Source organism: Ictidomys tridecemlineatus, chromosome 13, assembly GCF_052094955.1.
Source record: "Ictidomys tridecemlineatus isolate mIctTri1 chromosome 13, mIctTri1.hap1, whole genome shotgun sequence".
Taxonomy (NCBI): Eukaryota; Metazoa; Chordata; class Mammalia; order Rodentia; family Sciuridae; genus Ictidomys; species Ictidomys tridecemlineatus.
Genome location: NC_135489.1, coordinates 48,357,008 through 48,383,807, shown reverse-complemented (window position 1 = coordinate 48,383,807; position 26,800 = coordinate 48,357,008). Strand labels below are relative to the sequence as shown.

At 35.7% G+C, this 26,800-nt stretch overlaps 1 protein-coding gene across 5 annotated transcripts in view; it reads left to right on the top strand.

Moving 5' to 3' along the window:
• Positions 1-7,265: 7,265 nt before the first annotated feature.
• The window catches only part of Thoc1 (THO complex subunit 1), a 48,082-nt gene continuing 28,547 nt past the window's right edge, over positions 7,266-26,800 (top strand). For 3 of the 5 annotated variants that reach the window (XM_078030299.1, XM_005329024.4, XM_040274635.2), the window contains exons 1-11: positions 7,267-7,383; positions 9,639-9,712; positions 9,806-9,866; positions 11,061-11,127; positions 15,293-15,411; positions 15,842-15,890; positions 16,410-16,505; positions 18,140-18,222; positions 19,687-19,760; positions 24,424-24,532; positions 26,633-26,764. In XM_078030299.1, the coding sequence (XP_077886425.1) occupies positions 7,330-7,383; positions 9,639-9,712; positions 9,806-9,866; positions 11,061-11,127; positions 15,293-15,411; positions 15,842-15,890; positions 16,410-16,505; positions 18,140-18,222; positions 19,687-19,760; positions 24,424-24,532; positions 26,633-26,764 (918 nt within the window). In that variant the 5' untranslated portion in view covers positions 7,267-7,329. Of the gene's footprint in view, positions 7,384-9,638; positions 9,713-9,805; positions 9,867-11,060; positions 11,128-15,292; positions 15,412-15,841; positions 15,891-16,409; positions 16,506-18,139; positions 18,223-19,686; positions 19,761-24,423; positions 24,533-26,632; positions 26,765-26,800 lie in introns of all 5 variants that reach the window. The other 2 variants (XM_078030300.1, XM_040274642.2) reach the window with 1 other exon arrangement.

The window sequence follows — 26,800 nt, the reverse complement described above, 5'->3', positions numbered from 1 at the left end:
TCTAGGCCACATAACCTCCTGATCAGGGAGATTAATGAGACCAGTGGAGGACAGGAAGCCAATCAGTGCATTTGCTGTGAAGAGGAGGGTCATCAGAAAAGGGAGACATCCCTGATGCTTCCAAGGGAAGCCACGTGGTCAAGCAAGGCCTGGACCCATCCTAGTGCAAATGGCACCAGCAGAACTGAGAAGCTGCTGTGAAGTTCCCCAAGGACTCCCAGGGAAACTCATCTGACTGTTAACAATAGATAGAAACAAAAGTCAGTTTGACTTGCTTCATCTTAAACACTTAGCAAAGACAGTCAAAGCCAAAACACAGCTGTTCCTGGGCATTTTAAATGATAATAATAGTTAAATGTAACTTCCAAAAATAGGTAAACTGGAGGCTACAAAAGAGATTCTCAGACAGGAATGCCTGATAACTGTCAAAAGAAACTGCCAGAGTAGTTTTTAGTTTAAGGCCTTTATTCCTAACCTACACAGGTAGGCTTAATGTTTGCTAATATGGTTATCCAGCTCTAAGTAACAGAATTAAAGATTTCTCTATTAGACACAGAGGTGATACTATCAAAAGGATTTTGCAAGATCAGATGACAGTAAATTATTAGACTATATCTTAATAGAAAGGACATCTATAAACCTAAATGCTAATAGTTGTGTTTACATCCCTGAGATTTCTGGCAATGTGACAAATATCCTTAAAGATTTACATGCTCAGATAGAAGCCATGTACTCAGCAACTTTGTCATGAAAACAATATCTTCGTAACTTCAACCATGAAATTGGGAGTAGATGTCAGTTCAGGCTCCTGTTCTTAACTTTCTGCCCTTCTGAGGGTTCCTCCTCACCATAATTTTGGTGAGATGCTAATGTTGAAAGTGACAGTGATCTTTTCACCATCAACTTTTCACACTAATTTAGCTTCTGTCCTGTTACTTCCAGTTCCCAACCACCAGACATCTTGGGTAGGGACTTGTGCTTCTGGATTTTCTTTTCTTCCTTAATATTTTTTAAAATATTTTTTTAGTTGTAGTTGGACACGATACCTTTATTTTATTTATTTTTTTAATGTGGTGCTGAGGATCCAACCCAGTGTCTCCTACGTGCTCTAGCGATGAGCCACAACCCCAATCCCTTCTTCATTAATTTTATCTGTCAGCAATGCAACAAAAGCTTGGTCTTCTTTCGTGTTCAGCGCTGCAGCAGCCGCAAGAGGCTGCAGGAAGCCCAGACACCCCGCTGGGGCGGAGGGGTGGGCGTGATGGCCAGGGCTTGGGGAATGCAGCACAGCAGAGACAGCACACGTGCTAGGTAAGACACGTGTGAGTGCAAAGGACAGCTCAGCCAAAGACCCCCACAAACACCCTTTTGGGGTTTTTTTTGGTTTTTTTTTTAATACACAATATCTTTGTTTTTATGTGGTGCTGAGGATCGAACACGTGCACGGCAGGCTCTCTACCACTGAACCACAGCCCCAGCCACCCAAACACCCCTTTTGATCTAAAGAAAATTCTCAGCCTACTTACTTACAACAGATCAAAGCTATACGAATCCCAATACTTATAGAGCACTTGATATTTATGTTCAAATAAATTTTTTTCTTGATACCAGGGATTGAACCCAAGAGTGCTTAACCACTGAGTCACATCCACAGCCTTTTTCTATATTTTATTTAGAGACAAGGTCTCACTGAGTTATTTAGGGCCTTACTAAGTTGCTGAAGTTAGCTTTGAACTCAGGATCTTTCTGCCTCAGCCTCCAGAGCCACTGAGATTACAGGCATGAGCCATCCCACTTAGCTTGTTCAAATAATTTTTATCAAGCTTATGGGTCAGTTAAATTCAGATCCATACACTTTAGGAAAAAAGGTTTTGGATGGATGGTAAACTGGGCATGTTTATTTTTCAATAATACAACTGCTTAACCTTCAAATCTATATTCAAAAGTATACTGTTGTCTTCTGAAGCTATACTCTTGTACTCATACTGCATATTAAATAACACTGAGCTTTAGACATTTATTCTATTTAGTTTATGAATTAACTGACACTTTGGTTTATGTTGTTGATCATTTTGAATATAGTCACAATTTAATCCTAGGAATATTTATCTTCCAACAAATAGGATTCCTAAAAACTGCAACAAATAATTGTACTTATCTATCCCTTTGACAGATATCTGTTCAAAATTAGCTTATGCTGATTCACCATAGAACTATAATAAAGTACTATGAATAAATCTTTCTGCTTTAATTAGTAACTAGTAAATATCTGATGGAGAATAAGATAAAATATTAAGTATTGATGTAATTCATTAATGAATTAATAGTTGGAAACAGTTTTGGATCTAATTAAATCTGTCTAGGTTTTAACATCAAGTTGACTTAACAAAATGGTGATATAAACTGGGGGAAACAATCCTGGTAGGAGGTATTCCCCTAACACTTCAACCACATCCTCTCAGTAAGGTTGGCAAATAGACACTTACTGTGCTTACAGATTTCTGGGCACTAACTTGGTGAACACCCTGGACTCAGCAGTTACTTTTCTTTTGGATTGTCTATTTTCTATAATAATTATCTAGATCTTATGTTAACATGAGCTATTCCTTGTCATACAATAATCATGATACCTTTATTTTCCCCAGGACTGGGAGTTGCATCAAGGGTCTTGTTATGGTTTAGATGTGAGGTGTCCCCCCCCAAACTCATGTGTGAGACAATGTAAGAAGGTTTAGAGGAGAAATGATTGGATTATAAAGCCTTAACCCAACATTGAATTAATTCCCTGATGGGCATTAACTGAGTGGTAACTGAAGGCAGGTAGGGTGTGGGTGGAGAAGGTGGGTCCCTGGGGGTGTGGCCTTGAGGTATGGTATATAGTTTGTATCTGGCAAGTGGAGTCTCTCTGTTTTCTGATCGTCATGTGAGCTGCTTCCCTCCACCACACTCCCCCATGATGTTCTGCCTCACCTTGAGCTCTGAGAAGTGGAGCTGGCCTTCTGTGAACTAAGACCTCTAAAACCGTGAACCCACAAACTTTTCCTCCTCTAATATTGTTCTTGTCAATCTAAAACAGGTCTCATACATGCTAGGCAGGTGCTCTATATGACCTATATCCTCAGCCCCTTTTTAGGAAAGCCACTGCCCATTTCAGATGGGATAAAGGAAGAGGGGTTAGGGGAAGAGAGAGGGTGGGGAGCAAGATGGAGGCAAATGGTGGAAGGGCTTGGGTGAGCCTTCACATAATCCTCTCCTCCCCTCCATGTGGCCTCCCCACACTTCCTTCTCAGAGACTCAAGCTTCACTGAGCAAGGTGTGAGAGCTAGGGATTCACAGGCAGCTCAAGGGAGATTTTTGGTGGCAGCAGCAGCAGCAGCAGTGTTTGGCAACTCCACAGGAACATAGATCTGGGAAGCCCAGACTCTGTACCCTGCATGTCCCCAGAACCCACAAATGGGGAAAGATCAAGACTCAATATTGTCTACTAATGGACTCAGTTCAGGTCAGCAGCATTCTGGGAGTGTTGGGTCACTGTCCATGGTGCTGAAGGTCAGACTTAGCTGGAGATAAACGTGCAAAAATCAATAAGAGAGAAAGGCATTAATCCATTCATGCAGACTCTGCTGCCCTGACCCAAATATCTCCCATCAAGTGCTCTTCCAACACTATTGTAATGGCAAATTTCAACTTGAGTTTCAGAGGGAAAAAAACATATTGAATCTACAGCAACACAGTAGCTGTCATAATGATTTGATAATACTACATAATACAATAATATTTTACTTGAGCCTGACAGAGCATAAGCTCTTAAGAAATTTGTGTTGAGGCCTAGGAATACAGCTCAGCAACAGAGTGCTTGTGTTGCATGACTAAGACCCTGATTTAAATCCCCAGCACTGCAAAAACTAAATAAACAAAAAGGAATTTGTGTTGAATAAAGAGCAAAATATCAATATAAACTGGGTGAAAACTGCCTCCATCCTATATCGGATATAGCATAGTTATAGTTTTCATAGTTATAGTTTTCCTTTTCCTCCACAAAAAAATTTGAGTCCCAAAATATATGCAAAGTGCCATCCCTCTTCTATTTTTTACTCTCTGTCCCATTCCTTTCCAAGTGCAGGAGCCACCCCCACTTTTTAATTTTTTTGGCCAAATTTTGTCTAGAAATATTTCAATCCACTTAAACTGCATGAGAGTAAAGGAATAGCTAGGACCTAGATCTTGAACTAGTCAAATCGGCAATCCAGCATTATAATGTAGTTGATTGGTGAGAGTATGGAGCAGGTTTCCTTTTGCCTAGGCAATAGGAAGGATAGGGTCTAAAAGTAAAGCAGACTTAGCTGCCCCCTTGTTCCTTTTTTTCCTAGATCTTACCATCCTAGTCATAAATGAAACTCAATAGTGCCCAAGGGGAAAGAGGGGGAATGAAGACTACCTGGAACTGCTCTAAACCACACACCTAGAGTTTCCCATGGAAGGTCATTTCTTCTTTTTTTTTTTTAAGAGAAAGAGAGAGAATTTTTTAAATATTTATTTTTTAGTTTTCAGCAGACATAACATCTTTGTTTGTATGTGGTGCTGAGGATCGAACACAGAAGGTCATTTCTTAACAGAGGCAGTCCCCAGTACACTTTATCTTACCTTGAAAGCCAGCATATGAAGAAAAACAGATGCTCAATAATTCTAAGTGAAAATGTTACTTGCCATTGGATGCCAGTCCTTTTTAAAAATGTTTATTAATATCTTTTTAAAATTCTTTGTTTCATTATCTTTTAAAAACGCCTATGTTGTTGTTGTTGTTGTTGTTATCCAATTGTAAGGAAATAACTTATGAGATAATGATCAGGGCCACGACTTCGTAAAGATTCAAGAGTTAAGACTTGAGAAAAATATAGACTTTGGGATTAGATCTAGGCTCAGATCCCAATCTCAGCTTGCTCTGTCCACATGACCTAGAGTAAATGAAGCTGTTTCCTTGTTAACACATATGTACAAAATTGCTGTAAGAAGTAGAAATAATACAAGAAAAAGTGCCTGGCTTGCAGGGCACAGTGGTGCATGCCTGTAATCCTAGAGGCTGGGGAGGCTGAAGCAGGAGGATTACGAGTTCAAAGCCTCAGCAAAAGCAGGTGCCAAGCAACTCAGTGAGACCCTGTCCTTAAATAAAATACAAAATAGGGCTGGAGATGTGGCTCAGTGATGGAGTGTCCCTGAATTCAATTCCCAATAGCAAAAAAAAAAAAAAAAAAAAGCATCTGGCTCATAAAAATTACACACACACAAAAAAAATGGTCATTACTTAAGACAGTATAACAGTATAATGAACAAAATTTGGCTTCAAAACCCCTGGCTATTCTCACTTTTGCTGATAACTTCTATCAAGAACCCTCTCTTTGAGTTTGCTTCTTTTTATGTTAAATGAGCATAACAGCTATATTATCTAGCTCAAAATATTAGAACATCTAATGAGCATATTAAGTGCATTGTGAAGTATAAAAATGTTTCACAACTTAAATACTAATATATTTTACTGTGATTTTTCTCTGACAGATTTTTTAAAAATTGCCTTCTTTTTTGCCTTATTGCATATAACCTTATCTTGAGGGTTCAAGATCATTCTTGTCTGTGATTATTTTTTCTATTTACTTAGCCAAGGACTGCTTTTTAAAAAATAGCTTTTAAATTGTTTACCTCGATAAGATATACATACAGTTATGCATTTTGACCAACGTAAGTGTCCTATTTAGTGGCATTAGTACAGCTGCACTGTTATGTAACCATTGCCATCCATCTCTAGAATTTTTAAATTACCCCTGAAAATCTGTACCCCTTAAACACTCCCTATTACCTGATGATTGCTACCTTTTTGCTGTTTTCTTCTCTATATTTTGTTGCTTCACTCATGTTAGCAGCAAAAAAAAGCTCATTTCTTCTCCTACCATTACATTGATAAAGTATATTCCACTAATTTGGTCTCAATTTTTAAGTTTAACTTACATTTAAATTACATTAATTACATGAGTTTTCAATTAAACCTCAATGACTCTTTTGACTTTAAAAAAAGGGGAGGGGAGGCGGTAATCATCCAGGCAATAATCATTACTCACATTCGCACTTACTGGCAAGAATCTGCAAAGTTATCTTTTTCTTAGCTCCCTGTGTTCTTACTGGCCGTCACTAGAGAGAACAAGGTGTAGTATGCACCTAGCCTTCTTCTTTAGGGACATGTATGGAGTAAGAGCAAAAATTCCTTTGCATCCTTTTTCCATAGCATAACTCCAACTGACGATTACTGCTGCTCCGCTTCTCACTGGCGAAGCCTCTCCTGGGGAAAAGTGGCAAGGGAGGAAATTGCAATGGGACATGATTTTACAAGGGATCCTTCCACCCAGGATGCGCTACAGCACAGCCGATATTCCAATCGCGAAGGGGACTGTATTCCTCCCTACTTTTTCTCTTTCAGAGGAGAACTACATGCAAATTTAATTGATTCTAGGTTAAAATAAATAAATAAATATAAATATTATATATATATATATAACTTATATTGCTCTACAATCCACGATCCCTGTTGCTATTTCATTCTCTTCAACCGCCCCCTTGAAAATAGTGTTAATTTTCATTTCAGAAAAGAGGAAAGTGCTCTTACTCTCTCTTACTCTCCCCCTCTCCTTCCCCCCCCCCCTCTTCCCTCCTTCTCTTCTCTCTTCTCTCTCGACCCCCTTCTCTTCTGCGACTGGCCGCTAAGGTCCTGCTAATAAAATCTCGACAGGCTAAAAAAAAAAAAAAAAAAAGAGGAAGGAATGCTCCACGAACTACAGGACCCACTGAGTTCCAGGACTCGATTCACAAATCCGCAGCGTTGTCATCACGCCGAACTTCAGCTTCGGGGAAGACAGCGGCCCGGCAGTCCACGGCCACAACTCCCTAACCTGGAGTCCCCCAGATAACCCACCTGCCCGGGATTCCCAGGCAGCGTTCCCTCCCTGTGCTGCCATCTGAGCCACAAAGAGCCGCCTTCACCCGCCCTCCCCAAACCAGGAAAACCACAGGGATCTGGTGTGTGTCCGGATTTACAGAGCGAGGCTACTCAAGTCCCCTCAGCCTATGGGCTACCCTGGAACTCGTACTAGGCACTGTGTGGCTGACTCTAAAGCACTACGACCACCGGGATTCAGGCAGCCCGTAAGCGCGCAGCGGCGGGCTGGCTGGCACCTCTGTTCAGAGGCCACTCTAGCCAGGTTGGGAGCCGGCAATCTCGTTGCTCCCGACTTGACGTCATCACCCGGCGCCGCAGATCGGCGGCTTGCACGCGCAATCGAGAAGATGTCTCCGACGCCGCCGCTCTTCAGTTTGCCCGAAGCGCGGATGCGGTTTACGGTGAGCTTTCCTGACGCGACACTATTCTTTCCCTGCCTTCTCCTGAAATTTCTCGAATTTCCCCTGGGATAAAGCAAGACAGTGGGGTGTAAGCCCCGGCGTCCATTCCCGGCCCCGCCGGCGCCGGGAAGATAGGAAAAGGCGCACTACCTTCCCCTTCGTGGGTCCTCTGCTGTCCTCCTCGGCTTCTTAGCCGGAGCGTAAGTGGACCTGATTATCTGGATGCCTTGATGACAGGCGCCGAGAGCTCAGCTGCATAGTGCCTGCGGTCAAGTTCAGTTTCTCTGTTCGTTAACCTGGCAGGTGTCTCCAGAAAAGGAACTGGTGAAGGGGAAGGGCGGGACAGGTTTATTCCCAGTGACAGGGTTCCCGCTCCGCCTCCTAAATGGCCAGATGTCGCAGCAGTCTGTTCACCACCTTTTGACCCTTAGTATCTCACCTTAAGAGGTGGAAAAGGAACTCCCAAGCGGGAAAAGGCAAACAGATCACCTTTGGGAAAGGTTACCAGCTGCTCCTCAGTGAGAAAAGGTAGTTTGAGCATTTCGAAAAGTAACACTTTCATGTTACTTCATTTAACTGATAGATAACACTAAATGGGTTATTTTTATTATCTCTGGTACATGATATAGAAACCGAGATCCTCCAAAAAGTTAGGTGACTTCTCAGATTTTTCTAACTTCAGGATCTACTGTCCTTTTTATATTGCCCATCACAGAAATATATGTGTTAAGATCGTTGTTCCAGGTCATTTCGCTGTATTCGTCTCTACTGTTCATACCAATATTTCAAGGCATAATTCAACTACTCAGATATTTTGTGCTTTGGTAATCGTAATATTGCCAGGTTGAAAATTATGTGAAAGAAAGAAGAATCTTTGTAGTCAGTAGTTTTTATGTTTGCAAGATTTCCCCCCCCATAACAGTGTATTTTGTTTTTATGAATTATGCCTTGTTTATGTCATGAGAATCGTTTAACTTCAATCACATTTACCCTGAAAGGGACCATTTAATTGAATTATCTGTCCCGTGCTTTTCCAGCTTAATTGAGTGATATCACTTGAGAATATTAAATTGATCTTGATTTAGTAAGGCTGGAATGGGGACAGCTGCATTTCTAACAAGCTGGTGATGATAGTAAGGACAACAACCCTTTTATGTTACTGGTGAGGAAAAGGGAGCACAGGGAGATAAAGGGATATGCCTGAAGTTACACAGCTGGTTAGTGTAAGAGCCCGGGATGGGCATTTAAAGTATAAATCCAGCTCCCTATGAGGTAATACAATGACTTTCCAAATACATATGAATTTACACAGAAGAAAGGCTTTGCAATATTTTTGTCTCTAAATTATGATCAGTTGCTTACTATGCATCTTGAGACTGAGCTGAGTGAAGTACCTAGAGGAGGAAGGACTTAAGATAGGTCTGGAAGAATGGATAGAATTTGCATAAGCAGGTGGGAAGAACAGCATGGATGTGTAACACTAGAATAAGTTTAACAGGAATTAATGAAAAAGTAGTCAGACTTTAGTGGAGAGCATGTCATAGGAAGTAGTGGGATATAAGGTTGGGTGGACTGGATAGGATAGTATTATCAAGGATCTTGAGGGAGTTATGAAACTTCAAATCCAAAATGTAAATAAGGAACCATATGTAATTAAAATAAAAGAAAAGCATATGCTCATGAGTGTGATATTTAAAGAGAGAGTAAGAAGGAGCCCAGTGAGGTGGTGGGCACCTATAGTACCAGCTACTTGGGAGGCTGATGCTATAAGACTGCTTGAGCCCACAGGGTCTAGCCAACCTGGGCAACATAGCCAGATTCTGCATCCAAAAAGAAAAGAAAGAAAAATAAAAGGAGGAGGAGGGGAAACTCACAAAGAAAAAGTCTAGCTGGAAGCTCTTACCAGATTTAAAATCATGAGGACCCTGTATTATGAAGTGACATTTGAAATAAAGACTATGGGGCTGGGGTTGGGGCTCAGTGGCAGAGCATTTGCCTAGCATGTGGGAGGCACTGGGTTCAATTCTCAACACCTCATATAAATAAATGAATAAAATAAAGGTTCATCAACATCTAAAAAAACATTAAAAAAGAAAAGAAAAGAAAAGAAAAACTACTAAGAAAATGACTGGTAAGCAATTTTTCCCACGTACAAATCTGTCTTTGTGAGAAAGACATACTGTTGATGAATAATATATTTTTCAATAAATAATAAGAAAAATATTTCCAATTATTTGCCATTTCTATTTTTCTAGAAATCTACCAGAGAGGCCTTGAACAACAAAAATATCAAGCCATTATTATGTACCTTCAGCCAGTTACCTGGCAGGTAAGGCATTATTGTCCATGAAAAAGACTTGCCTGCATATTTATACTTATGCTGCATTATGTAAAAAACAAGTGTTTTTTTTGTTTTTAATAGTGAAAATGAAAAAAAATGTACACTTGACCAAGCTTTCAGAGGTGTTCTAGAAGAAGAAATTGTAAGTATGCTTTTCTTTTATTCATTGTTAAAATTTTACTGTCAAATTTTTTTAAATGCTATTAGAAAATTGCTTTTATCCTTAGAATGGATATTTATACAGGACTTTTTTCCCCTAGTGTGGGCTTACTGCCTGTGAAAGCTGACTTGATAGAATAAGAGTATTGTCATGATGAAGGATTTTGATAGCGCTGGTACATTTTAAGGGTTTGATGATGCAGAGGTTGACATGCTGTCATGGTGAGCTAGAACTAGAGTGGTTGGAGGTGGGATTGTCTCACTGCTGTATGAATAGTAGCACATTCTGTTGTGACATGAAAGGTCTTGTCTAAGGATATTCAGCTTAAGAACTAGAATTTCATGTCCTCATTTTCTTCTGACATCCTCCCTGTCAGTAAGCTTATGTACATAACTAAGGCTTTTCTCTCAATAAAGAAATTTAATTTAACCATGGAGAACCTGAATTTATTTGCTGTTAGTGAGTCTTCTAAATGAAATAAAAAATTTGAGTGGCATATTCTTGATCAAGCAAAGGTTGAATCACAAAGAGCTTGATTCTCTTTTAGTGTTCATAATATAGGATCCCTTTTTCTCAGACAATTCTGCATCAAATTGATTCTTTCTTGTTCTTCAGACTGACTCACTTTTTCATTATGAGACATTGGGAAAGTTACTTCCCTTTTGGAGCTTCAGTTTCGTTTGTAAGAGGAAAAATACTATTCTTTCAGTGTTGTGTAAAACAACATAGTGAACAGTCAGTAAATGCTGGCTATTATGATTTTATAGTCCCCAAGTACTACACACTGTTAAACCCTTCCTCAGACGTACAGTGCACAAGTATTACTATTCTCCTAGCCCTGCTTTTGCCTTTGATTGAGTTTTAGCCTTAGCACTTCTGTGTTTGGTTAGCTTATGGTCTTAGTCATAGTAATGTAACCATTTTCTGAGACCATTGGACTTTTAGTGAGTCACTTGCTTATTACTTAGTTGACATTTTGCTAGAATTATTAATTCTGTATAGGACTGTTCATGTTTTGAATTTTCATCTTAGAAAATATTTTTATCTCCTATATGGAATATTTTGTTCTATATTTGTGATAATCAATGTAATGTCAGAGGACATGTTTTTATTGTTATCAAATTAGTTAGTCTGAACTCTTGTCCCTAAATTAAATTATTTCTCCTCTGTTGGTAGATAAATCATTCATCATGTGAAAACGTTTTAGCTATTATTTCTCTTGCTATTGGGGGAGTAACTGAAGGTAAGTATGGTTTGGTTTTGTTTTTCAAAGTTATATTGGACATGACATGTTTTCCTCATACCTCTGTGTCTGATTTTGTTCATTCTTCAAATTTTGCCTCACACCCACTATTGCCAAAAATTTGTCCCAATCAAATTAATCCACACTTGTTTCTCATCTCTACAGTACAAATTTTGGCACTTTCTTTATTCTCCATTTGTTTCATTCATTCCATAAATATTTATTGAGCATCTACTATGTGCCTGGTACTAATTTAGGATTTGGAGACTCAGTGGTGAATAACATATATGCCCCACCTATATGGAACTAATGAGTAATGGAGGAAACAGATGTAAATATAAATACTTAAATATCTTACTGTGATGTAAGTACTGTGGTTGACTGGGAATGAAGTGTGGTTGGAGGGAATAAAGTAAGAGTAACTTTAAATTTTAGATTGTTTTTCCTTTTTTTTTTTTTTTTTTTTGCTACTGGGGAGACAGGTCTTTCTAAGTTGCCCAGGCTGGCCTCAAACTTTCTACCTTTCTACCTCCACCTTCTGGGATTTCAGGCATGTGCCACCAAGCCTACCTAAATTTTAGAATCTAAAGGAATCAGGAAAGGTTTTAGAATGGAAACTAACATTCTAGCTGAAATGTAATAGATGATGAGTTCATCAGAAACAGGAAAGAGCCAAGTTCAACATGTCTAGAGAACTGTGTGGAGTAGGAGGGTGAGAAGATAGTGAGAATGATAAGGAAAAAAGCAGGAATGGTGGATTAAGGTCATTTGTAAAGGACTTTGTATGCCATATTGAAGAGCAGCTGGAGAAGAATAATTTGATAGAGAGAGAATACTGACAGGAGATTATTAAAATAGGGCAGTAAATGGTATAAGATAGTTTTTAGAAATCTTAAGTAAACCAGGCCTGGTGGTGCATGCCTATAACCCCAGTGGCTTGGGGGCTGAGGCAGGAAGATGGCAAATTCATAGCCAACCTCAGTAACTCAGCAAGACCTTTTCTCTAAATAAAATATAAAAAAGGGCTGGGGATGAGGCTCAGTGGTTAAGCACCCCTGGGTTCAATCCCTGGTACTTTCCCCACCCTCAAAAAAAGAACCCTTAGATAAACAAAGTGCATAGTAAGTACACAGTGCCTAATACATATAGCTTCTATTAAGGAACTAATACTATGAACATAATAATTAAATATCTTCAGAAAAAAGAAATGAAAAATAGTTTATTAGCATTCTTTAACCATTTGGCTAAAATACTTATTTGATTTATTCAGATAACATGTGAAAACTGGTTTTTAATATAGAAAGCATTATACATATCACATATTAATATCTATTTCTACAAAACCTGGAACATGCATGGTAAAAGCGGCCTTCCAGTGTTACAGCAAGCTATTTTGTGAACTTAAGTCTGTAAGTTCTACTTTTACCAGTCAAACTTTTTATACAGGGTGCCTAAAATTTATTCATTCATTAGACATACTTAAATGAGTTTCACAGTGCAGTGTTCCTTGCCTATTTTTTTATCAAACAGTTTATAGTGTGTTTTTAGTTTATTTATTAACTTATTGTATTACTCTTACGAGACTGGTGATACTTTTACACTTGAAGTTATACGGTGCCTGTACTTAGAACTTTAATTGGGAAAGGTGAGGACTTATGAACTTAAACTATAAAGTCTCAGGTGCATTTTTATTTTATTTGAAGAGAACATTTCTTCTTGAGAGAGTATTATTTATGTGACATATTTTAAGATTGTTCATAAATAAATTAATTCAATTCAATGGATATTTACTGAGCTTCTTCCGTATCAGATATTTACTAGTGCAAACATACAAAATGCCTACCCTTTAAAAGTTAGATCTTTTGCAAAGGTTATTAGTTTGGATATCTTATAGGAGATTTATGTACGGTATGCTTCAGAAGCATCAATGAGTTAGTCTGCTTAAAGATACAAGGGAGTCTTTTAGATGAGCTAACATCTACTATATGCTTTGAAAGGTAGAGTCAAAATTTGCTTCATAATAAAGAGAAGGAAGACTGTTTAGGCAGAAAAAATGATAAGCAAAACCATGGGAATGTGAACATTTAGAAACTAGAGAGAGGGGTATCTGTGGCCAGTGTTAAGATAATCAGAGAAATTGGCCTGGAAGCTGGGATACAGGCTATGAAAGTTCTCGGAGATCATATAACCCAATGGTTCCCGTGCCTGCCAGCTCATCAGAATCACCATGAGCCATTCTCTATTTTTAAATTAAATTCCCAAGCCCTTGCTTAGTTCTGTTGACTTATATTTTTTGACAGTAGAATACAGATAATTTTCTTAAGTTCTATAATTATTGCTTGTGTTACAGACTACACTGTGCAAAGGGAAGAGAATATTCCTCTTGGATCTACAGTATCACAGAGTCCAAGTTTCATTAAGATTTTAATGTCATCTAATCTAATCTCTTATCTCTGGCCTACTCTGCCTCCCTACTGTAACTTCCCTGATAGGTGGTTGTGTAGCTTCTCTTAGACCACACATTGATGGTGTCCTGTTAGTTCTTATTACTTCAACCCTTGTGATGAGTTGAAATATGCTGCCTTAAGCCACCCACTGGTTCTAGGCAGTATTCTCACATTGCATTCCTGATGCCATAGTAGTACAGAGTAGAGCTCGAAATATTGCTTCCTTTTTCTGGACATATTTTTTTTTTTTTGTCTCTTTTGTAGTAGTTTTATCAGTTGAAGTTAATTTGTATATATTTGTATTCCTTTTTACTTGTGATTACAGGTGAATTTTCAGAATGTGTTATAATACTCTGATAAATATTTATTATGCCTAAAATTTCATAATGATATTTACATGAGTAACATAAATGTGCTCTGTAAAGAAAGCAGGGAGTAGAACTTCTTAGGTTTACATGGTTTGTAGTTGTTTGAGTTTTATTTTTATTTTATTTTTTTTTTAATTTTTTATTTTTTTTTATTGGTTGTTCACAACATTACAAAGCTCTTGACATATCATATTTCATACATTAGATTAAAGTGGGTCATGAACTCCCAATTTTACCCCAAATGCAGATTGCAGAATCACGTCGCTTATACATCCACAATTTTACATAATGCCCAATTAGTAATTGTTGTATTCTGCTACCTTTCCTATCCCCTACTATCCCCCCTCCCCTCCCCTCCCATCTTCTCTCTCTACCCCATCTACTGTAATTCGATGCAGTAGTTTGGGCTTACTATGCCCCTAGATTTTTTTTTCCCCCTCTCATGTGTAAATGTACGTTTTTAAAACACAGTGTTAGTACCATTATCTTAAAATGGAAAATAGAATGAGTAGGGATATAAAAGTATTTTTAGATAGTCTGAATGATCTGTTAAGAAAAATCTTTAAAGCTTTAACATTGTCTTTAGAGACAAACTAACTTTTTAAAATCACTTTTCCTTGAAACAATACTGTTATTTTAAATGTTAAATCATAGTTGAAACTAAATCACACCTTTTCATCTTTTTTTTTGAAGATAATCTTTTTAAATCAAAGATAATTTAGCAACATTACAAAACATTCAGATGAGGAAAAAGGGAAAATCCTAGTCCTAATTCTCCTTATAAAAGCTACCATTTATTTTGGTATGTGGTTATAGTTTTTCTGGTCTTTTAAAAACATTTATTGTGATACACTCATACAATTTTGAATCCTACCTTTTTCACTTAAAGCACTTTTCCAAATTATTGTTGTCATCATAACCATTGTTTTTAATTGCATTATATTCACTCAAATAGCTTAGTGGTGAAGAGAACAGAATGTGGAGCCAGACTGCCTATCCCAGCTCTACCATTTATTGGCTCTGAGATCCTGAACAAGTTATTTAGCTTTTTTGTGTCTCAGTTTTCCCATTCTATAAAATGAAGATAATGTGAATTATCTCATAAGGTTATAAGAATTAAATGTTAGCAAATTTAAAGCTCTTAGTGTGCCTGCCATAGTAAATGCTCTAGATGTTATTGGAAAAAACTACTGTATCACAGAGTGCACATATCAAAAATTACTTAAGTATGTCTATTTTGGACTTTAGGTTGCTTTTTGTTTCTTGTCCCTATAAAACTTTGATGTGTTGGGCTGGGATTGTGGCTCATTCTTGAGGCAAACTTATAAATTGGTTTGTGTTCCAATGAAGGTATATGTACTGCATCTACACCTTTTGTATTGCTGGGAGATGTTTTGGATTGTCTTCCTTTGGATCAATGTGACACAATATTCACTTTTGTGGAAAAAAATGTTGCTACATGGAAATCAGTAAGTGCTTTAGTTTCTTTTCCCTGTTAACATTATCTCTGAATAGATCCCAATTTCAGAGAATAGTTTTTTTTTTTTGCTTCTATTTCTAATATTGTTTATTGCCAAAAGTTTGTCCCTATGAAAGAATTATATCTTGTACTTTTTTGAGAGAGCCAAATAAGAACCATATGGAGAAAAATTTGAGTGTAAAACTTGATTGAGTAGTAAAAATTAACTTAAAGATACTTTTGGATGTTTATAGCAGATACTTAGTGTTATTTTATATACCTGAAAATATTTTTATTTCTCTGAAAATGTTATTAGCTTGACAAAAATGACAGCACAGTACATTCTCAGTGTTCATTAATATTTTACTTCCTATGACTTATTATTGAAGGGGATATGACATCTTCTTAAGAAAAATTAATAATTTCTGTCTTAATTCCAGAGTACATTCTATTCTGCTGGGAAGAATTATTTATTGCGGATGTGCAATGGTAAGTAATTAATTGAAAAAAAGATTATTTTTAAAAATGTAAATGTGGTCACAAAAATGTGTGGTTGAATTATATACCAGTGATAACATTGGTGTCTTTTGTTGTTGTTGTTGTTTGCTATTTTTTTAATTGATGCATTATAATTATATATAATAGTGGGTTTGTTGTTGCATATTCATAATTTGGTCAGTTTTTGTTTCCCAGTTCCTCTTCAGTGGTAACATTTTAAAGATAGACATTAGTATCTTCCTTTTTAGGAAACAGTCTCTGATTTATTAAAACTGATCATTAACTTGAAGCTCTTTTCTAGATGCAAACTATGAAAGTCAGAAAAATGTACTAAAGTTATCTTATCCATGCTGAATTTGTTTTGTTGCTGATAGTACTTTTTATGACAATGGTTTCTTCCCCATTTTGAGAATCATTTCTTTAGAAAAACATTCATAACAAACTGGTTAAGAAAGTTAGATATTGTTGTTAGACACATTCTGTGTAACATTCATTTCTCTGTATTGTTAGATCTTCTAAGAAGATTATCTAAATCTCAGAATACAGTTTTCTGTGGACGAATTCAACTCTTTTTGGCCAGACTTTTTCCTCTATCTGAGAAATCAGGTAAGTTTTTATATAATAAATAACTTATTTGCAGGAAATTTTCTAGTTTCTACTGGATTGAATTTATTATAATAATAATACTGGTTCCAAAGTTAAAAAATAGTATAGAAAATTGTTATTGTATTTTCTTTTACTTGTAAACAGTTATACCAATCATAGATTCTTCAACTTATTAATAATAATATGCCATTGAATCACGCTAAAGTATGTAGATGTGTACCATCGTGTTGTTTCTTTTCCTTTTTTTGGGGGGGGGGGGGGATGGGTGTGTGTGTGTGGTACTAGGGAACCACTGAGCTAAATCCCCAGTCCTTTTTTTTTGTTTGTTTGAAGACTGGGTCTAGCTAAGTTACTGAAGCTGGCTTCAAAGTTTGATCCTCCAGTCTCAGCCAACAGTGTTACTAGTATTATAGGCGTATTCCACCACTCCTGGCTCTCCTTTATTCTTATAGAATGGTTGTACATGATTTCAGATTCTAGGTTAGCCCTAGATGTAAGATTTCATCTCATGGGAAATAGCCTTGATTTTATCTCATGTCTTTCATTGTTCTATAGACAAATCAGGTATCTAACTTTTGGGATTATAATATAGATTTTTTTTCTCTGATCTTAATATTTTCTTTTTCTTTGGTTTTCTTCAGTATTACAATGATGCATCTTTGTCTCAGTTTCTTTATTTATCCTGCACAGGATTTGTGGGCATCTTTAAAATCTGTACATTAGTGTTTTTTCCCCACTTATAAAAATTTTATCCAGTGTTGCTTCAGATATTCTATATGCCTCTTTGTATCTCTTTTTGTATTTTTGATTAAATATCTATTATATTGTCTCACTAAATTCCCTGTGAATCCTAGGGGAATCTTTAAGATGTGAATTTTAGACAGCAGGTATAGTAGCACATGCCTATAGTCCCTATAGACTGAGGTGGGGGGATCACTTGGCTCAGAAGTTCAGGACTAGCCTGGGTACCATAGTGAAACTCTGTCTCTCCCTACCCCCCACCCCCAAAATAAGAGTTTTAGAAAGTATGTATGTGAAAACCAAGTGTGGTTTTGTGAGCTCATGCACACAAACAGTTAAGTTTTTCTGTACTTAGCAAAACAAAGAGTTCTGTGAGAAAGTATGAACTCTTTGAACTGTGTCCTTGTTGCTGTCTTAAGAAGATAGGAGAAAAGAAGGTTCCGCCAAGTGTAAAATTTATATATATGTGTGTGTTTGCCTGGGAATAACTAACCACAAGTTAGTTAAGAAATATGGAGCACTGTGACCATAAACAAAGTTTTCCTGAGAATGTTTATTCAAGCTTGTAAGGATTAAGCTGACGAAAGGATGTTTTTTTCTTTCCCCTTGTTTTAATTAACAATGCTGTATAAAAGAAGGAGAGAAAAAAGTAAAGACGGTGCTCATTTTCTACTGAATGCATGTGTGTACGTGTGTCTTTCTTAAGCATCTCTGCTGTAGCAGGAATTACAGATTGTCAGTGGGTCTGACATGGTTTTATTTCTGACTTGATCTTTTGTTTAATTATAGATTCAGCATTTTATGTGTTTTGGTTCTTTGACATGAGTTATATTCTTACACAACTTTAGTTGTCAGTGGATTTGCTTTGAAAATCTTAATTTTTTTTTTAATAGGTCTTAACTTGCAGAGTCAGTTTAATCTGGAAAATGTCACTGTTTTCAATACCAATGAGCAAGAAAGCACGCTGGGTCAAAAGGTGAGACTGATATAAAACCTCACAGAACATCTCTATAAGTTTGTTGTTAAAATAATTCATATGAACAAGACTTTTAAGTCATCAAAAATTTGAAAACCTTTATTTCTAATTTATAAAAATAATACGTATTTGTATTAAAAAATTCAAACAATATTTAAAATAGAAAGTATAGCTAATCTGTAATTTAAGGTAGATTATAGAATATCTGTTTTTCTGTTGCAGTGGATTTATACAGTGGCTATATTTAAAAGTAGTAATTTAAATTACTACTATATCTACTACATAATCTAAGTCTAAGGTTGACTATGGAGTAGCTACACTTCTATTTTAAACATTATTTGAGGGCTTTTAAAATTATTTTTTAGTTGTATATGGATCCAATACCCTTTTTTTTTTAATTAAAAAAAAATTTTTTTTGTGGGCCTGAGGATGAAACCCAGTGCCTCACACATGCCAGACAAGCACTCTACCACTGAGCCACAACTCCAGCCCCTTATTTGAATTGTTTTACACAGAATACACATTATTTCTACAATCATTCAGAATATTCTCCATGTAACCTTTTTATATATATACACAAACTTATGTTGTGTTTTTCCCAAATTAGGTTATATAACACATACTGCTCTTAAATTATTTTATTCTTTTGATGTATTTCTGCATCAGTACATTTAAATGGTTCATGAAAAGTCTTTAAATGGGTATATCATAATTCCACATCATTAGACGTTTAGGTAATCTCAAATATTGTAAAAACTACTAATAGCATTACAGTAAATAGTATTGCATATATCATTGCTAAATTTTGCAGGTGTCTCCTTAGGCGAATAAAATTGCTGGGTCAAAATCTATACAACTTTCAAATTTTTATAGCTATTGCCCAGTTACTTCTCAAAAAGATTATACCAGTTTTATACTGCCATCAATGACAAGTGGAGAATGTCTTCCCATTTTCCCAACCACACCAACACTGGGAATTTTTGATTTTTCAAAATCTTTGTTTACGTGATATAAATATCTTCTTTGTATTAATTTATATTTCTTTGATTATTATTATTAGAGTTGAAGAACTGGAATTTATTTTTCTTCTAAGAATTGCTTCTTCATGCAACTTGCCCATTTCACTGTTGAATTGTTTTTGTCATTGTATGTATTTAGAAAACATTTAGCTATAAACCATTTTTTTCCAGAGAACCTGTTGACCTATTTTGAGAAAAAAACTGGCTTAAATATTTTTACTATGTCTTCATACCTATGTTATGTCATTTTCATAGTGCTCTTTAGTTTTTGGATTCCTGTCACATAAAATTCCTATTGTCTTAAAGATTATATGTTGGGATGTTACTACAACCAGAATTCTCTAATAATAATTGTCTGTCAGTATGTATGTGACCTATTATTTCTAGTATTTATCTTCTGCCTGATAACTACTTCATGACAGGCTGTCCATATTTTAAAATTTAGCACACTGAGGATAGAGAAGAAGGGATGGATGTAGAAGAAGGTGAAATGGGAGATGATGAAGCTCCAACAACATGGTGAGTTTTTAAGCTCAAGATTTCTTGATTTGAAAAAGATAATTCCTTAATGATTTACCAAGTACTAGAGTGAGGATATAAACTTGGAGGAAGGGAATTATGCTTATAGATTTGTTTTATATGTAACTTTCATATATATGGCTTAAATCCTAAATCAGTAATTGGATGTATCTATTGATTTTGGAATTGTGCCTACTTTATGCTTATTCCCAGCATTTGAAAAGCCAGTCAGTGGCAACCTAAGAGCATGTCCCCTTCCATTCAACTTGAAGACCTGATACCTGTGGGTATTACACTGATGTTTTATGAAATGGAAGAGACAATAACATCTTCTCTCCCCTTCTGTCTCTTATTACTATGTCTTTTCTCATCCCTGTATCCTTGAGCTTTTCTTCCAAATAATTTCTTTACTGTGGCTAGTTAGAAACAGTGAGGAAGAGAAAAAGGAAACTATGTAGGAAAACTTACTTTCACTAGCACTCTTCTAGGTGTCTGAGGCAATGGAAATTATTAGTAGTTGTAATTAAAAAAATCTGCATTGTTATCATCAAGATGATGAAGAGGGAACTGCTTTATCTGCACAGAAAGATACGTATTCCTGGCATCCCAAATTTCAAATTCAGACACAAACCCAGCAGCAATATCTAGAAGTAGTGTAGTTCCAGGCTTAACTGCAATACTTCCCAATTTCCTTGAGCAAATTACTTAATCTCCCTACAACTCAAATTTCCGTATCTTTAAAATATTATAATGCCACCAACTCACTGTAGTTGTTGATTAAATAAGCTGATGATCAAAAAAGGCCTGCTAAGGCACTAGGTTATTGTTATTACTATAATTGTTGACATTACATAAAGTGGAAAATATAATGCACTTAGAACAGTGTCCATCCAGTGTTTTGTAGCTAGCTATTAACTACAGTTTTTTGTTGTTGATGATGTTTGTTTTGTGGGACATGGGAATTGAACCCAGGGATGCTCTACTACAGAGCTACATTCCCAGCCCTTTTTTGAGACATGGACTTTGACCTGGCTTCAAACTTGCAATCTTTCTGCCTCAGTCTCCAGCATTGTTGGGATTCACATATACATCACCACACCCAGCAGCTATAGTAGTTTTTTAGAAACCTAATTGTTCATGTGCATTATGGATAATAGGGTGGACCAGACTAAACAGGGCCCCAAGACACAGCTGGTTGGATGCTGCCTAGGCCTATGGAGACAATTCAACTCTATTAGTTAAGGTCATAGATTAGTGCCAGCTACAGAAGAATCCCTTAGAGAGGACCCAGCACACCGCTTCCCATCTGTCTATTGCAGTCAACTACTTTTTGAATGAGCAAAGCGTGTGGGGAATTACTTAGTGGGTATATCAGTATATGGTATTAAGCACTATGATTTACAAAGCAGGACATCTACAACATGAGGTCTATTTCACATTTGACTCAAAAAGACATCAATAAAAATTTTTGTGTTAAAATTCCAACATGTAAAGTCCTATAAAATAGCTCAATAGTTTTGTTTTGTTTTGTTTTTTTAATCAAGTTTTATTTTTGGTAAAATAGCTATGCCTTTTTTCTTTCTTCCTGTTTTCTTTTTTTTCTTTTGAGGTGTGTTACCCAGGCTACTCCTAGGCTCAAGTGATCCTCCTGCCTCAGCTTCCTCAGCAGTTGGAACTACAATTGCATTTCACTGTGCCCAGCTTTAGACATTCAGTTTTAGATAGTAACTGTCACTTCTAATTTGTTACTGTTTACAAGTATAATAGCTACATATTCTTGATGTGGATAAGAAAATCCAAAAATTTTTGTGGAATGGTAAAGGTGAAAGAAATTGCAGTGGGTTGAGGAATGAATGAAAAGTGATAAAGTGGTAACATAGAGTTTAGACAACTCTTTGAAAAAATTTATCTATCCATGAAGGAAAAGAGGAAGGCATCTAACAGGAAATATAGCTATCAATGGGAGGGGGGATTAAAAAATATATTAGCATCTCAATTATGAAAATTTCCTAATATATTGATATATATAAGGAATATGTATTAATATATATGAATATATTAGTATGCTAATACTAATAGCATACTATTAGCATAATACTAATAATTAGTAGCATATTAATATATTAGTACTACCTTAAAATTGATTCTGAGGCTGGAGTTATAGATTGGTAGTAGAGCCCTTGTCTATCATACAGAAGGGCCTGAGAGTTGGATCACCAGCACCACAAAAAATAAAAAATAAAATAGATTCTATGGAACTTCAAATACATACCAAGCCAATTAAAGATAAAGGGATAAATCAGAAATCTTTACAAGTAAATTGATTAGCAGCTTGAAATAAGATTGTTATTGTTGTCAAGCATTAAATTAGATGTGAACTTCTACCAGTTGAGACAAAAAAGTGACAAAATGGTTATGTGATTCTCTCTGTAAGAGGTTGCCTTTCATTTTTCTTCAAACTTTCCTCATATTTTATTTCAAGATGTATTTATTATATTCTGTCTTAATCTCTGAGTAATCTCTGAGTATATATATATATATATATATATATACACACACATATATATACACACACACACACATAGAGATATAATCTTTAAAAGCAGTTTTGTTTAAAAAATATTCATTATTAAATGTATACAAATATTGGTTCTTGGTATTTCATGGATACAAATAATTTGTATAATGCTTTTTTATTTTCCAATTTCCTTTCATGTTTTGGAAATTGTTTTTGTTGTGTCTCTTCTACCCATAGAAAACTCAGAGGTATAATCTTATTGTTGTAAATCAGTTAAGTGCATGAACTTTGTGACCACTATTTCTTGCCCTATCTTTTCAAACTTTTGTAGAAAACTAATTTTAGACTTATAGTGGTTTTATACATTTCTATTCTAATCTCCTTATTTATATACAAAAAAAAAAACTAAAGCATTTTACAGACTTTCAAACATTAACCCTTCCCCGCACCCAAAAAATGTGTTAATAAGTATGTGGTAAAAATTATGCTGGTGTGTGTGTGTGTGTATGTGTGTGTGTACGTGCTTGCGCGTGTGCGCTCACCACCAGGGTTTGAACCCAGGGACACCGAGCCACATCCCCAGTCCTTGTTTATATTTTCTTTAGAGACAGGATCTCACTGAGTTACTTAGGGCCTTGCTAAATTGTGAGGCTGGATTTAAACTCAAAATCCTCCTGCCTCAGCCTCCTGAGCTACTGAGATTACAGGCATGAGCCACTGTGGCCTGGCATGCTGTTATTTAGCATAATCTTTTAAATGCACTATAATATTTCCCCTCATGTGCCCCTAATATCTGAAAAAGTAATTTTAAGTATATCTTTCCAAAAGATGAAGACTAGGGGATGAATTTACTTCCTTTTATTGGTCAGAACGCAGTTCTTAACATAATGATTCTGTTGTAGATGACTAAACCAACTTTGTTTCCCATACAAAATTATAATCTTACTTGGAATATTTTTGTGGACATGAAGCTGAGTGAAATAGATTCAGCTTACTTAAGTTTATTTTGAAAGAATGGAATAAAATAGTCCATAACTGTTCGTATAGATAATTAATTCTGTAGAAATAATGTTGAAAAATTTTGTGATTATTTGAGAATATGAAATACATGATGATTCCTCATCCATTATACAATGATGATACCAGAAGCCATTTTTGATATGAGTAATACAAAAAAATTTCATTGATTGTTTTGAGTGATACAGAGGATTTTACTAAAAATAATTTCTTGGGTTAAAAAGTCTGAAAGCTTTGTTCAACATTAAAGATTAAAACATTTTATAATGTATTGATTGATTGTAAATTTAAAAATTAAAACAACATCTTTCACCACCAAAGATTTGTATGGCCTGATGAGATGTGACTTAATAATGCCATAAAGTCACCGGGAAAGGGCTTATTTTTATGTTACTATCTTGATGTATATCTTCTGTGTTTGACTCATTAGGACTTATTAATTTAGTATATTAAGATCTAATGCCTGTAGTGTTTAACATAGATTCAAAGTAATTAACATTCGTTTAAACAATATAGAAATTTCTTTCCCATGTCCAAATTCCAGGCAGTTCAGGACTTGGAGGGCAGTACTTAAGTTGTCTAGAAACCCAAATGTCTTCTAATTTCTTGTTCTACCACACTTTGGTGTTTGCCTTTTTTTATATATTACAACATGGCACCTTTACATCTCATTTGAGTCTTAAGGAAGCAGAAAAGGCAGATGGTAAAATGTGGCTCAAAAGTTGCCCTTGTGGGTCCTCCCAACTGATTTTTCCCTTAGCAGCAAGAGAAGCAGAAAACATAGTATTCAGAATACCCGTGTATTCAAATTAATTCCACCTACTCAAGATGCTAAAGCAAGAAGATTGCAAGTTCAAGGACAGCCTCGGCAACTTAACGAGACCCTTCTTCAGTGTACAAAATAAAAAGAGATGCAGTAGTTCAATGGTAGAGCACCTCTGGGTTCAGTTCCCAGTAACCATCCCTGACAAAAATGTATATAATTATTTGTGAATATGCACATTTCTGAGGAAAGAGGCCATGGCTTTCATGAGCTTCTGCATAGAATTTGTGACACAAGTAGAGTTAAAAACATTTACATATTTGTAAAATAATTTAAATGATTTAATGTAACATTTATTTTATTAGTTCCATTCCAATCGATTACAACCTATATAGAAAATTCTGGTCACTTCAGGATTACTTCAGGAACCCAGTGCAATGCTATGAGAAGATTTCATGGAAAACTTTTCTCAAGGTAAGTTGCTAGTTACAGATTATCAAAAGGCCGTTATTTTTTCTCTCTCTCTATCTTTTTTTTTTTTTAGTAGTATTGGAGATTTTATTTTTTTTATTGTATGCATTCTAATTTGTTATATGATCGCAGAATTCGATGCACATAGTACACATATAGAGCACAATTTTTCATGTCTCTGGTTGTATACAAAGTAGAGTCACACCATTCGTGTCTTCATACATGTACTTAGGGTAATGATGTCCATCATATTCCACCATCTTTCCTACTCCCATGCTCCCTCCCTCCCCTTTGCCCTGTCTAAAGTTGGCCTGTTCCTCCCATGTTCCACTCCCCCATCCCCATTATGAATCAGCATCCTTATTTCAGAGAAAACATCAGTATTTGGTCTTTTTTTGGATTGGCTTACTTCACTTAGCATTATATTCTCCTATATTATATTCTTCTATCCATTTACCTGCAAATGCAGTAATATTCCATCGTGTATATATACCACATTTTCTTTATCCATTCATCTACTGAAAGGCTTCTAGGTTGGTTCCACAATTTTGCTATTGTGAATTGTGCAGCTATAAACATTGATGTGGCTGTGTCACTGTAGTATGCTGTTTTTAAGCCCTTTGCATATAAACCGAGAGGTGGGATAGCTGGGTCAAATGGTGGTTCCATTCCCAGTTTTCCAAAGAATCTCCATACTGTTAAAAGCCCATTACTTTACATCTAATGGCTGAGATAAAACTTAATCTTGTCTGGCATACTTTTGATTATAGAATTTTGCCTCTAATATTTTTATGCCTATTATATAATATACAGAAGGTAAATTGTAAATTAATATTTAAATTGCCAAGTTTTGGAGTGGCTTAAAAGTGACTTGGGAATATAAAAGTTAGTAATGAAAATTTTGAAGGTTTTTTTTTTGTATAATGATTATTATCAACGTAAAGTGTTTATTTCATTTTCAGAATACATTTGGTCTTTGCACAAAATTATTTTAGCTATCCTATTTAAAAAGGGGTATTTAAACTACAGCCTAGGGCCAAATCAGCCAACTGCTTTAGAAACAAAGGTTTGTTGTATTGTAGCCATGACCACTCATTTATCTGTGGTGGTTTTTGCACTGTACTGGCAGAATTGAGTAGTTGCAACTGACACTATCATGGGCCATGAAGCCTATCCTAATTACTGTTCAGTCCTTTACAGAAAAGGTTTGCTAAAGATTAGTTGTCCTTTTTTGTTCTAATCAAAATCCAGGATATGAAGGTAGCTCTGAAAGTAGCACAGAGTGTGTTTTGTGTTTTGAATAGTTTTTTAAAAATAGTTTTCATTTTTTAATATAATTTAGAAGGGATAGTACCATCCAAATTCACATTAAGTGGTTAGCGAGAATTATTAAGGAATTGTCTTCTAGCTGGATAGAACTTGACATCATTATTTTGTTTGGTTACAGTCTTAGCACAAGAAATGCTTGAGAATTTCCATAGCTGGTTAAACAATTAATTTCACTGGTAAATTTCTGTGTACAGTCAACCCCTTCAGATCAGTAGGTTTCACATCTATGAATTCAACCAACTATAGATTGAAAATACTTGGGGGAAAATTGCACCTGTATTGAACACATACAGACTTTTTTCTTGTCATTACCTAAACAATATACTATAATGAATATTTTCATAGCATTTACATTGTATTAGGCATTATAAGAAATTTAGACATGATTTAAAGTATACAGGAAGTATTCATAGGTTATATGCAAATAGTTCACTATTTTATAAAAGTAACTGGAGCATCCTGAGATTTGGTTACAGACCCATGAATGGATCCCAGGAGACTACTGTACTCTCAAAGCATCCTTTTTCTCAAACTGTAAGAAATCATATTTTTTCAGGAAGAGAAACTTCTTCGCTACTTTGACAGTATAGTGAAATCTCATACAAAATGGTCTTTACCATGATTTTGCTATCATAATTTTTCTTGTAGAGTGTGCCTAACATTATACATATATGGTTTACTGGAAATAAATTCTAAGTATTTTATACAGAAAAGCACTAGACAAATTTTTGATAACAATGCCCAATAAAACTAACTGATATTTTTACTTTTCAGTATTCTGAAGAAGTTTTAGCTGTTTTCAAGAGTTATAAATTAGATGATACTCAGGCCTCCAGGAAAAAGATGGAAGAATTGAAAACAGGAGGCGAACATGTGTATTTTGCAAAATTTTTAACAAGTGAAAAGGTATAAATCTTTTCTTTTTCACTGAAATAATTATAA